The sequence below is a fragment of the Crocodylus siamensis genome, chromosome 5, assembly GCF_052110815.1.
Source record: "Crocodylus siamensis isolate JL-2025a chromosome 5, ASM5211081v1, whole genome shotgun sequence".
NCBI classification, from domain to species: domain Eukaryota; kingdom Metazoa; phylum Chordata; order Crocodylia; family Crocodylidae; genus Crocodylus; species Crocodylus siamensis.
The window spans coordinates 186966543-186980705 of NC_143399.1; the positions used below are offsets into that span (position 1 = coordinate 186966543).

The 14163-nt window shown below is 41.4% G+C and overlaps 1 protein-coding gene across 2 annotated transcripts in view; it reads right to left on the minus strand.

Annotated features, from left to right (window-relative positions):
• Positions 1-4607: 4607 nt before the first annotated feature.
• Positions 4608-14163, minus strand: part of KIF5B (kinesin family member 5B) — a 50910-nt gene continuing 41354 nt past the window's right edge. The window contains exons 21-26 of one of the 2 annotated variants that reach the window (XM_090047527.1): positions 13250-13310; positions 13086-13157; positions 12824-12928; positions 12231-12447; positions 8761-8893; positions 4608-5786 (exon numbers count right to left, since the gene is read on the minus strand). In XM_090047527.1, the coding sequence (XP_089903653.1) occupies positions 5780-5786; positions 8761-8893; positions 12231-12447; positions 12824-12928; positions 13086-13157; positions 13250-13310 (595 nt within the window). In that variant the 3' untranslated portion in view covers positions 4608-5779. Of the gene's footprint in view, positions 5787-5817; positions 6195-8760; positions 8894-12230; positions 12448-12823; positions 12929-13085; positions 13158-13249; positions 13311-14163 lie in introns of those variants that run through there. The other variant, XM_090047526.1, reaches the window with a different exon arrangement.

Genomic DNA, 14163 nt, shown 5'->3' on the forward strand with positions numbered 1-14163 from the left:
AGCCCTTTGCATCTGGACTGCCTAGATGCCTACCCTGGCACAGCTTACTGCTCTGCCACAGTTTCCTTGGAGCACAGCTCCCCGTCACGCCCTACCCCTCAAGGTCAGCCTGCCTGTACAGCTGCCTGCTTATTTGAAGCCAGCCTGCTTTCTAACTGAGAGGGAACAATAGCAGGCTGAGCTGGCTCAGGGAGGGCTAGCGAAGTAACAGGAGACCTCTGGCTCTGCTACAGGAGCACTGCTAGCATTAACTGCAGCTCCTGATGCCGAATTTGTAGCCCTACATGCTAGATTGTACCATTTTGTAAGGCTGAGCTGACAAGCAGCTGGAATCAGTGTGCAAGATTGGAGCATGTGTGCCTACCAGGCCATTCCATCTGGCCCATGGGGCCCTAAAAATTTTAGAAAATTAATATTTATCTGCCCCTGGCTGCCTGTCAAAGATGACAGGAGTCAGGGGCAGTAAGACCCATGGGAAGCCCTGGCAGGCTTCTGCAACAGCAAGGCTGTCCTGCCTCTCCGCCACAGTGGCCTTAGAGCAGGCACAGGCAGCCCTATGCAGGCTCTGAGTGGCTGCAGCATGGGGTGCTGGTCACAGGGGAGGGAGCAACTGTTTCCCGCCCCCCCCCCACGCTGAGCACCAGCTTGTTCCCCAGAAGCCGCTGCTCAGCACGGAGGAAAGCAGCCCCCCAGCTCACTGCTGCTGGCTGCCAGCCCAGAGCCTGCTAGGCTGTGGTGCAGCTGCTTCACCGCTGCCTCCAAGTTGCCCAGCGCAGCAGCAGTAGCTATGTGGAACAGCTGCTGGGGCAGCACAGAGGCAGCAGTGAAGCAGCTGCAGCACAGCCTAGCACAGCGTGGGCTCTGGATGGGCAGCTGCACCAAACACTGCTTAGCAGCAGAGAGCGTGGGGGGGCGGTGCTTTCCTCCACAGAGCAGCAGCTTCTGCCAAGCTGCTGCTGCCACGGCTCAGCCCCAACAGGTGAGCCCAGAGCTGGCGCAGGCCTAGGTTAGAAGCGGCGCTCGGGAATGAGCTGGTGCTCAGCATAGGGGAAGAGCGGCTACCCCTTCCCCACCCCATGGGCGGTGCCTGCAACTGCTTGAAGCCCGTAGGGGGCTGCCTGTTCCCGCCCTCCAGCAGAGATTGCCAGCAATGGGGGGAGGGGAGGCAGGCAATGTTGCTTTTCTCCTGCACTAAGCACCAGCTCATTTCCCACCAGTGAGCGCAGGGCATGCAGGGTTGGGGCTGCATGCAGCTCCCCCCAACCCTGTACCACAAAGCTGGGGCAGAGGCACTGGGAGTGAGCAGGCACACCAGAGCCAGCGGCAGCCAGGTGAGAGTATGAGGCCTGTGCTGGTGTCCCAGGGCCAGTGCCAGTGGGGCCCAAAACCAAGGTGGCAGGAGCGTAGGGCCCCAGCCAGCAGGGGCTCTATGGAGCTGGATCAGCTCCCCCCTCTGCCTGCTGGTGCATCCCAGCCCAGCTCAGCTCCACAGACCCCTGCAAGCCTGCACCCCATGCTCCTGTTGCCCTGCTCTGGGCCTTGTAGGACCAGGCCCGGAGACACTGGTGCAGGGCCCAAACTCCTGCTCATTTCCACTTCCCCCCGCCGCTTTCCCCACTTTCCTGCCCTGCCACTCTGCACTACATGGCTCCCATGCCCCCACACACATCCACACAAACCCCTATATGCAATCATTTGCGCATATACACCACAAATGCCTACAAATCAGGACAAAAATATATTTAATTCAATTAAAATATATTATATGATTTTTACTATGTAATTTGTTGGGTTTTTTTCCTTAAGATGGCAAACCCTCTTCCCCAAAAGAGTACTTCCAGGGGCAAGGGGAGGGATTTCCAGTGGCACAGGTCAGAGGCTAGGGGCAGGACTTCTGGTCCCATGATGGTGACCAGGAGGCAGGGCACCTGCCAAGGGGCAGGGCTACCCATGCGGCCCTTGACAGTTTGCAAAAACTCAGTAAGTGGCCCTCTGCCCAAAATAATTGCCCACCCTTGGTCTAACCACTAGACTACAGAAGTTAAGCTTCCCCTTTGCTTCATCTCTCTCACGCTCATGACTTACATTTGTCTACCCATTGCACTGACTTCATGTGCCAGGGCACTACAGGCAGGCCACACCCCATATCCCTTGTGCCACAGTGCTGAGTCCAGTGTTGGTCCTAGAGGCTTTGTGCACAGCAAACCCCAGGGATGGCACATGCAGCACATGGCAGGCAGGGCTGGACTGCTGCAACTGCTACATACAACAAAGGGCCAGCACAGGGTACACATCCCATGCGGTGCCCCACAGGACTCAGAGGTAGCATGCAGGGCTGGTCAGTGGGGTGCTGCATGGATCCAGCATGCACTGTCCCGGGACTTGCTGTGCATATGACCCCTGGGGCTAGCACAGGTACACACTGCCTGCAACATGCAGTCTAGACCCAATACTGCATGCAGCACAGGATCTGGGGCACAGGATGCATATAGCACCTCAGACTGAGCTGTATCCCCTCCCCACCGTGCTGCCTCAACACCAGGTCCAGCCCAGGTGCCAGAACCACTCTACGTTGGTGGGTCCCAGTGCAGCCCACAAACTGACTCAGGGATGTTCATCTGGTCCATGGGGCTGGGTACATTTGACACCCCTGCTCTGACCAGTAGGCTATCACAAAAAGGTGGGTACCCCAATCACCATCTTCAAAATAGCAATCTTCCCTCTGAATAGGGTTCTGGATCTCATAGACAGAGGTGCCCAACATTAAGCTTTGACTTGGGTACTAAAACTCCAGAAAGGGGCACAAATTCAAAACACCCTCCTGCACAAACGCAGGATGCACTCTATCTAAAAAAGCATCCCAGACAAATATCTATCCAGTCTCTTCTTGAAAACTGTTGAAGAAGATTCCACAGGTTCCCCAGGCAGCTTGTCACATTGCCCTACTACTCTTAGGAGTTAAGATTTTCTTTTTTCAAGATGTTAAATTAAATCTATTTTGCAGTAGCTTCAACTAATTTTCAAGCTTATCAAAGTTGGAAGATCCAAACTAGAAATAAAATCCAAACTGGCCCTTTGTCAATCACAATAACAAACTGTGATAAAATGCCAGAAGACTGAGAGGATCATGGTTTACAATAAGCTAATAGTGTCTTCACAAAAGAACCATTCCAAGTAGATCCAAAATACTGTTGCAATCTTAATGAAGTTCACTAAATTTTCAAAGATTTTTTTTCTCTTTATTTAAACACAAATACATTTACAGCATGCAGGTAAGTTAAAACTATGTGGTATCTTCCCAAAACCAACTAGGTTTTAATGCATCTTAATGTACTCAAGTTAGAGCACTGTATTCCACAGGTAGACTTGTCGTCTCATGTCAAACTTAGAGTTACACACAGTAGTGAGTCATTATTTAAATTATGCAAATAATTTAGTTGATCACCAGGAATAAATATTTTATTTTACTGAATTCCTATCTAAGCCTTTTTAGAAAATATGATCCAGAGGAACATAAAAATAAAAACTGCTCAAAGACTGCAATTTAAAATAGCAATGCATTTAACATTCCATTACAGACAGAATATTTTCAATTTACAAAACAGTAATTGTCCTGTCCAGATAACCTACCAGAACTGAACAAGAAAGAACCAAATTGCAGCTTGAAAATTTTAAGATTCAGTTCTTGATAAACTTTGTAAAGATTTAAAATAAAAAAAAGCTTGGATATAAAAAAAGGAGATATACATTTTGAGCTACATGCTAGTTACAGTTTAACTGTTTAGTACACAGCGATGTTCAGCACCAATACCCATGATACATTACTTACAGGAATGAAACTGCCATATACAGGCATGAAAAAATATCCTGCTTCATTTGAGTATTTCCAAGGAAACCAGTTTTTAGTCACTGCAAATTAATACATGTGAAGGTTTGAAAATCTGCAGTTAATATTGTGACAAATTCCAGACAAGACTGTTTCCGTTAAGAAAATTCCATTAAAAACTATCTATTCAACTGCTAGTTCACCATCCACTTCCCTTGGCACACTGCCTCTCACGCTCCAGAAAGCTTACAATTTTGCAGTTTTGCTGTAATTTAAGAATAAGAGGTCTTTTAATGTTGAAAACCTGAAAGAATTAGGTCTTCTGGCAGATATAAACAAAAATCAGCCTTTGAAATGAAAATTAATGTAGCTAGTCAAGCTGCTGTGGATAAGAAGGAAATAGAAAAGTTAACTTAAGAGTCCAAAACTTTTGACCATGCTCCATCATAATACAAACATTTCACTTTGTATAAAAGGTCTCAAAAATTATTTGCAAATCAATGTCTATGTAGGATTCAAGTTTCCACAAAAATGGACAAACATCCCAAAAAGTAGTGAGACAACCAATTTAAGACATGGCATTAACTCTTGTATTCTTGAATGTTCACATTAGGTTTCTTCCCACACAATGATCTGGTAACTCATTTCTGTTCCAAGAACAACTTTTCTACAACTAGTGGAAAAACCCCTCAGAATATCTTATCACTTGTGTAATTTAACTTCAAAAGCTTTGATCTTGACTTCAGCAGCAGATATGGGTGCTCAGAACTTGAGAAACAGGTCAAACAAAAACATTGTTTATTTTGTAGCCAATTTACAGGACTTTATTGCAAAAAGAAGAAAATATTTGATACAACTACTGCTTGGGAGTAGGTATTTACGTATTCCTAGACTTACAAATGCATTACAATACAATTCAGTGTAGCACAGGTTCCTCCCATTCTATCCTTGGTCCTGACACAGCTCTGGGATTTCTGGCCATATGAGCTATAGTTTTCTTGCCTCCATTATTAGTGTATTTAATTAATTATCCAACTGCTCATCAACTCATTTTCTCAAATTGAAAGCTTACATTTCAGGTCAAGATTTCCAATATGCACACAATAGTGGAAAAAGTTAAATTCTAGACTCATTTCACTATGTTAATATAGTGAAAATTAGCTATCAGAATTAGACAAAGAGATAATGAGCTCATCAGAATGAAGCAGAATGTTTTCACTCCAAATTATGCTGTGTATAGAATCAGGAACAGGACAGATTAAATTTTCCACTGACAGACTTTTTCTAGGTAAACTTAGGTTTACTTTTGTTACTGTACAGTATTTAACTCAAAACAGCCTGATAAACAGGCAATTAATCAAACAGTTAAATAGCCTTGTTCAAACTGAACTCTTTAGTTCTATGGTTTCAAGATTTCAATGCCTTATGGCAGTTGTCATAAGCACACTTCAGTATTCCTACACTGTACAAATATTTCAGTCCTGATGCTCTATGCAGCATTTCAGGAAAACTTTAAGATAGAGTGCTGTTATAACTCAGAGTGGGACAAATAGTGTTATTACTTCATGTGGTAAAAATTAAAGTGTATTTCAACATTGTTCCACGTTGCCCTAAGACAGTAAAATGTACACAAATTAAGCTAGAAAATTTGAACTAAGATTTACTTAACATACATTCAGCTTGGCACAGTGCAGACTAAGTTTAAGACATGAAAGACAAACAGTGTAATGAACAGAGCTACACTTTAACATGTCATTTTTCAAGATGCCGAAATTACACTCTAATATTTTTGGGAATCAGTTAGTAGAATTTGTAGAAGGGAAGAGAGCTGTACAGGCCAGGTATAATTTATACAGTAAAAAAAAAAAATCCTACAATCCACAATGGGAGAGATTATTGTCATGGAATGACTCTCTCCGTATGATATCCCATCCTCTTCATACTGCAGATTTCTCAGCAACTGCAAAGAAAAAGCTAAGTTAAATGCATAAGCAGACATATATCCCTCAGTGACTTTCAAATGTTTAAAATTGCACACAGAAATAGTCAAATAGTAACATGCAAAATATTTTTAAATGTTATTCTTGATCTAGGTCAAGAAAGCTAAGAGTAGTTTGAAGGAGAACAAGTGTATAAACCTTTTGGTAGAATCTGCAGACTTGGGAGCAATTTATGAAATTTCAACAATAAAATGAGTATTATTGGTCAAGAAAAAGAACACCAACCTCATTTGTTCATAGATCCACTTATCTGAGGTGCTATTATCTCAGTTATAGATGAAAAACAGCGCAAGTTAGGGACCAGTGCCTTAGTAGCAAGTTTTATGCAACCAGAGTCAATGGGATGTCATCTGCAAGTGTTATTGACTCTAAATGGAAATTATATTTTTAAACAAATTTAAAAGCTGTAAGTTGACTAGTTCACATGACATTCTCTCCTTAACCCATGACAGAGTTGCAGTAATTCACTGCAGTATTTTTTCTTTATTAAACAATATATAGAACTGATCATTTTCAAGCTTCAAAAATGTGAACTGCTATATTCCTCAGGCAGACAAGCTGATATATTTAATAGAATTCAGACAAGCTAGGCCTCCTTGCTCAAAATTCCCCCAGGCCAACTGATATGTGGTTACCAAGGGTAAAGGCTCTCTCCTCCAAGTAAGATGCAAGCTCAAGGGGTATGGAGAACAAGTGTCAACATATACATTTCAGCAAAGGCAGGGATAATTTATAGTATTTATAGGAAAGACATGTATTTATACAAAGGAAGGACACCCGACCCCAATCACCATGGTGTCCGGGAACTAATCAACTGCCAGGATCCAGTAAATTGTCTGGGACTGATGCCCAAGTCCTGGAATAAAACCACATAAGAATTGCCATTTTAGAGTCAGGAGGTCCATCTTGCCCAGTATCCTGTGTCATATACAGTGGTAGAGTAGATGCTGAAAGGGACAATGAATTGGGTATGACTAGGGTTTTTTCCACTGTTCCTCTCACTTGCAACCTCCAGGATTTAAGGCATAGGAAGCTGAGATTCAGAGGCTGTATCCTTAACTCCCATGCTCGGTAGCAACTGATGCCCCCTTCCTCCAAGAATCTATCGAATCCCTTTTTGAATATGGCTATACCAGGGGCGGGCAATTATTTTGGGCAGAAGGCTGCTTACTGAGTTTCAGCAAGCCATCAAGGGCCACATGACAGGCAGCCAAGGGAAGATAAATGTTAATTTTCTAAATTTTTTAGGGGCCCCACAGGCCGGACAGAATGGCTTGCCAGGCCACATCCGGCCCCTGGGCTACATTTTGCCCACCCCTGGGCTACACCATCAGTTTCCACAACATCTAGAATACTATTGGAAGCAATGAGTTCTACACTAATTACACGCTGTGTGAAAAAAACAAAAACAAACAACTTTCTTTTGTTAGTTTTAAACTTATTATCCGCTAGTTTCTCGTAATACAAGAACTAGGGATTTGCTATATACTGCCATTTAGTGACCCCTGTTTACTTCCTTCTGCTTATGGAGAGAAAGGAGAAAGAATGTGATGGCAAAGAAAAAGACATCCATAACTGCACCACCTCAAGTCAGTAAAAAAGGAAGCTTTGGAAGATTAGGTACTAGTTCTATTTTTCCTTAGTTATACGGTAACACCAGCTAATCTAGTTTTAAAAGCGAGAGAATTCCTGAGATAAAGTATCTGGGATTTAAGGCCCCACAGGGCTCTTCAAGAGCTCACACTATTCTTCAGTTTAAGACACAGATGGTCTTAATGCGTAAAACGAAGTTACACAAATGAGAAACATTCAAAGTGCAGCTGAGCAGACAAGTGCAATCTTCTTCATAAGGAAGGGAGCAACTGTCATGCAGTTAATGAAGCAAAAATGCACTTTAAAAGTCCCAAGTCAATAAAGGTATTTAAGCATATTAACCACTGCACTGTGTTTAAATGAATGTACACATATGCTTAAAGATGCACATGTGAAGTTTTCATAGGCCCCTGGCAGATGTTACGCTTAAGACATGATTAACCAGTTAATCACATATGAAGTAGTAACCCAGCCATGTGTTCATTCAGTTAAATGGCAAGATAGAACAGGTAATAGGTCACAAGACTTAATACACACAAAAAAGATGTGTGATAGCTTTGTGGCTGATTCCCATTAAAGCCTTAAACTAAGAAGTGTGGCCACCACCAATCAGGTAACTAGTGCAGTATGGCTCCCCCTGCACTGGCAATATCCCTGATCTCACAATCACATGCCCTGCCATTCATATATGGCATGGCAGGAGGCATAATTGTTGGGGTTGTGAATCAGATCTCATCACACCTTCAGCTCAATGTTTGTCAGAGACCATAAATATACATACTACTTCAATTACTGAAGCATTTAATAGCATTTTAAAGTTATTAAATTATAGCTTTCATAAAAGCAAATCTTTTCATGCTAAAACTTCCAATTCCCAAGCTATAGTGCGTAGGCTTAGCAAAGGTAGAAGAACAGCATATGAAAGAACTGCCACTCTACACCAAATTGTATTTCTCCTTGGAGGAAGGCCTCACTATCAAATTTAAAAAGTAGGCTACCAGTCACTGGGGAAAATAAGAGTAGTGAACAGGAATATTTTCATCTATTACATACTTATTGCATATTGCAGGTATTTTTTCTATCGTTTCTGTACTGTGTTCAATTAGGAGTGATTCTCAGCCCCAACCTATATTTCATTATATAAAACTTTACTTCACTTGGGTAAAAGGAAGCACCAGCCTACTTACACACAGTGTATTCCTCCGAATTAAAAAACAAAACAAAACAGGAAGTAGTTGTAGAACATTCGAGTGGCTTTATTCAGCTGAATGGATTTTAAACAAACTATAACACAAAGCTCCCAAAAGGACACAGAAACAACCTATGGAAAGCAAGACTTACACTTTATCCTGCCGTGCTCCGCCGCCACGCAGTGGGACTGGCTGGCTGTTTTGAGTTATTGCACCTCCTCCACGAATTGCACTTGGATGAGTTGGAGAAGCTGCTGGATGCTGGCCAGGACGGATAGGCTTTGCTACAGAAAACAAGGCACAGCTTTAGGAAAATGCATGCCAAGCCATTTACCATTTGATCTTTTATTGCTCCAATTCATCAATCCTGTATGATGACACTCTACAGTGAATACTGTTATGGTCTGCAAGTTACCTGCTAAAATGAGAAATACATTATTTCAGAAGTTCAGAAAAGTGGTATTTGGGGGATTTTAACGATCAGGCTGTTAGGCTCAGATGCTTTATCTTTATGATGCACTGTATAGAAATAAAAAGACAGTTTTTTGACTAACCTTATTAGTTCTGAAGTTCACAAGGCTCTTGTTAATGAGTTAAAAATATTATAAATCAAAAATGCTCAGATGGAAAAGCATCTCATAAAATTAACAAATACAGAGCTCTGAAAAATCAAATCGCTAACTTTTAGACACTGTGCATCTGTACACTCTTCAGCATTTTTAAGTCCATAACAGGTCAATTTGGTTTTTTTTCCACAAAATAAGCTACTCTGGTTTCTGCTTCTGGCATACTTAAGAACTTCTTGAATTATACAATTATAAAAGTTCTTCCTTATCTCAAGGCAAATACACCAGCTTTTTGTCAGTGGCTATATATACTTCATATCAGACTGCTACCTAGATTTGGGAAAGACTCTGCCTACTCAAATCTAACTTATAGAAAAAACGTTTCTCAAAAATCAAGCCCATGACATGTACATATGACTCTCCTTGTAGCAAGGGAGGTGGAGGGAAGGCAGTGCAGAAAGCAAAACCAGGGCGACTTTTGCTGCTAACATTACCCTATGCGTATGTGTATGCTTACTGGAGAACTATGGGATGTCTAGTTTTCTGAAATTGAATGGAAATAGAAAGGAGGGAGTTTAAGTTTACTATGTTTAGATGAGCATTAGCTTCTCAGGAGGATTTTCTTCCCTTTTACAGAGTGTCACTTCTGAACAGATCAGACTGTAGACATTTTCTAATGTCTATGCCCCAAGATGAGTGGCATAAGCCACTCATATCCCTTTCCTCCCACCCCCATCTTTCCAGCCATCACCAGGAAAGGGTAGAGAATACATGCTAGTTTGCCATACAAAATTTGAAAGCTGTTTTTCTGGCCTGCAAACTTGATATGCTTTTAGACTGTAAAACTGCTGTGTCAGATTGACTAGATCTCGCATCAGAAGTAGCTTTCAAGGCCACCAGAAAACGTCTTTGGCAAGTGAATTCCTGATAAACAGCTGGCATTATTACAAGTCATAAAAGCTGTTCACTGATTAGTTGCTTTCTTGGAGGAATAGATATAGCTCTCTAGGTACCAGGGCTGCCAACCCAAGCCTTTTTTTTTTTTTTTTTTTTTTTTTATTGACACTGCGAACTTTAACACTGTTTTATACAATGTAAATATAATCCTTCCTCCAGACCCTGGACGAGGGCTGGTGTTAAATCCCTACATTTGAACCCAACCATAGTAAAAAGTCATTACTGACTCCAAGATGAACATGGGCCAACAATACAAGAACACGGTCAGTGGGGCTAACCATACCTTGTCCTGCATCCACAGATGCATCACAGGCAGGGCCAACGAGGTGATTCTCCCCCTTATGCAACACTGGTCAGGCCACAGCTGGAGTACTGAGTCCAGTTCTGGGCGCTGCACTTCAGGAGGGATGTGGATAACATGGAGAGGGACCAAAGGAAGGACAGCAGGACAGACCCTACGAAGAGGCTATGGGACCTTACCCTGTTCAGCCTTCGCAAGACAAGGCTGAGGGGGGACCTGATGGCCATCTATAAACTTACTAGGGGGGACCAGCGGGGTTTGGGAGAGACCTTGTTCCCCCCGAGCGCCTCCCGGAGTAACAAGGAATAATGGCCATAAGTTGCTAGACAGCAGGTTTAGACTAAACATTCGAAGGCACTATTTCAGTCAGGGCAGCTAGGATCTGGAACAAACTTCCAAGGGAAGTGGTTATTGCTCCTACCCTGGGGGTCTTTAAGAGGAGGCTCAACGTTTTCCTGGCTGGGGTCATTTGAGCCCAGTTCTCTCTCCTGCCCACGGCAGGGGGTTGGACTAGAAGATCTACAAGGTACCTTCTGACTCTACATCTATAAATCTATTTTGACTCAAGTGCTGGTTGGTAACAACCAAAGGAATATCTTTAGAGAGAAATGTTTAATGTGAGCATAACCTATACCTGTCTTGTGCAAATTATACACAGGCTTACTGCATATAGTTTACTATTGCAACAGAGTACTTTCCACTTATATACGGTTTATTCTCTCATCCTCACAAAAAGTCATGAAATGCAAATATGGGATTTGGGGACAATGGAAAAAAAAGGGAACAAAGTAATTTTAGTGCATTTATGTTAAGTTTATGACTGTGGTCTGTGTGTTAAAAATCCAGAGCTACTACTCTGAAGTATGGAAAGTTTCAACACTTCTTTAGTCTTAAAACTTTAATAGTAAAATTAAGCAAACAGAGAACTTCCTGTTCAAGACCTGCAAAACCAAAAAGAGCTATTACCAAGACTAAGCAAGCTGCATATCTGCATGCCAAACCATTAACTGATAAAACAGAACACTAAGGCATACTCAGACCCTTCCTTTGGTTACCCTAAGAAAGTTAAAGATGCTTTGCAAATTTTTGTCATCACAAGTGTGTAACAAATGCAGAATCAAAAGGCAAGGTAGAGACATTTTGGGTGCACTTACATGTGGCCCTACAATGCCTTTGCTACTGCACCATCATTTAGTACTTCCTTTTGGAAGCACGAAAGGACAGCACAGTAACAGCCTGTACTATACTGTGCCCTGCCATGCACAGTTATTTTGGGCCACTACATCACCACAGCAATGCACTAGAGGGAATGTGTTGCTATGGCGACATAGCAGTGTCATCAGTTTTTGCCAATGGACACTACAGCACAGTAGCATCCTATGTAGACATGCCCTTCGTGTATATTCCAATGTATTACTTTTTTTTTCTCCTATGAAACAAACCCTGCCCTTTATGGCTAATGTTTTTTTGCAGGCAAAGCTTTCCATCATGTGAAAAATTAAGTACCTCATCACAAATAGATCAGATTAACCTTTTTTTTTTTTTTTTTTTAAATAAAAGAAAAAAGAAAAAAAAGCTACAACTATCACTAAATCAGAACAGGTTCTCTATCAAGGTACAAACCCTATCGTGTTTTCAGAAGTTTCAATTTGTACTATTACTAGCAGGGGCTGGCAACTCCTGTACCAGAAATAAAATTTACTCCCACATTATCATAAAAATGGAAGGGGGAGGGCGGGGGAGAGAGAAAGGGAGCAGCCAAAAATTTTTACCAAGTCCTGGATTCTCTTTACTTACCAATCTGGGCAGAATGTCCTCTTCTAGCCATGTTCTTAGATCTCACTGCTTCTTTAATGCGGTCTACCTCTTGCTGATATCGCTTACGATCGCGAGATGCATTTTCTTTGGCTTCCTTCAGTGCCGACTCCAAAGCTTTAACTCTCTCAGCTGTAGCTCTAAGTCGTTTCTCCAGTTTAGGAAGCTCGCAGCGAAGATCTGCATTATCACGTACCAGCTAAGAATAAGCAAGACATATTTTTCTCTGAAAAAGCAAGTTACTTTCACCCTGCTGTAGTGTAACCCTAAAAGAAAGGACAATAACTTTGATCCAACTTTTATTTTATAAACTTATTTGGTTTAAAGTATTTCAGTAATAAAATCCCTTTTCAAAAACCATTCACTACACAACAAATATCACGTAAGTCTAAATTACTCTTACAGACTTTCACAGACTATATTAAATGTACCTATTTATTTTATATTAAAAATTGGAGTTAAGCATCCAAGAGAAGTGATGATCCCTTACTTGCACGAACTATTCCAGATACAAAATAAAACACACAACCATTATGCTTCTGTGCTGCAGCTTGAATAAGCAAGTCTTACTGTACCTGTTTGTGGACTTTTGTGAGCTGCTCAAGATTATTCTCAAGGAAGGAAATTTTCTGTTTTTGTGCAGCGCTGCCTCCTGTTTCATCTGAGTCCATCTCTGCGCTCTACAGTGATAGGAAAATAAAATAATAATATATGGAAGTCCAGATTTCTAGTTACAACTGAACCATTAGAGCTATATTAAATGCTTCATTTATTTCTACTTTTAAATGCATGCAATGTATGTTCACAAAAGGAATAAGCCTTAGTAGTATCAGTTACCTTTTTAACTCTGGTAGCTAGATCTTGAACAAAGAGCTTCCGAAGGTTGTGCAGAGTTTGAAGTTCTTTAGCCTAAAAATGAACAAACAAGTTTTCATGGTTTTGAGTTCTTAACCTGAATAAACAGGTTAATTGGCATTTGCTTGTGAACATACTATACTTACCACAGTTTCTTCCAAACCCTTCAGATCTTGCCTTGCTTGTTCTCGTCTGTCCTGCATAACCCTGAGTCAAAGAGAAACATACAGCTGAATCACTGATGTTTGTCTAGAACAAAACCCACAAGTCTTAAAATAAATATATTTAAGAGGCTCAAGGGAAAAGAGGTGCAATGAATTATCATGCTAGTTTACCTTAGAAAAAAGTTCTAATTCTACTTCAGATAAAGTGGAAAGGTTTCAGTGAATGTTCTCTTAGATTCCTAATATAAAGTGACCCTGACATGTGGAACAAATAGCAATGCAGTCAAAACGAGGGGGCCACGAAGGGCATACCAAAGATGATCGCCCAGAATACAATTTTGTATAGAATTAAGTCCTTTAAAGATTAAACAATTCAGTCATCTGAATAGGCCCAGGATCAATGCTTGGGGGGAAAAAAGCCACTTGTTTTTCAAATATTACAAGGTTTGTGAAGTTGAGGACACACCAAAAGGAAAAGGAAAAAGAAAGAAAGAAAAAAAACCATAAACCAAACCCTGGGGAGTGTCAGAGGAAGTAAAGGGACAATAGAGGTTTATTCCAAATGAAAAATTAATTTTCAATGTTGTGCAAGTATTCATTAACTTGTATGCAAACCAAGCAATGTATTTTCCATTGCTTAGTTTAATAATTTCAATTATATTGCAGTGACCCTTCTGTTTACAGCTCTTTCTTATGTAATGCAAAAAAGCATTAAATATGCTGCTGAAGCCCTAATGTTTTAATCTCTCAAATTATGTAGGACTGTAACTACAGAGATCAGAAAGAACCTAGAACCCTTATTATGACCAAGGATATCAAGAAGATTCTACAGACAGAATAAGAAAAAACAAAGTGGGAAATCAGCATTTTTATTAGGGAGGAAAAAGTAAAGTTTG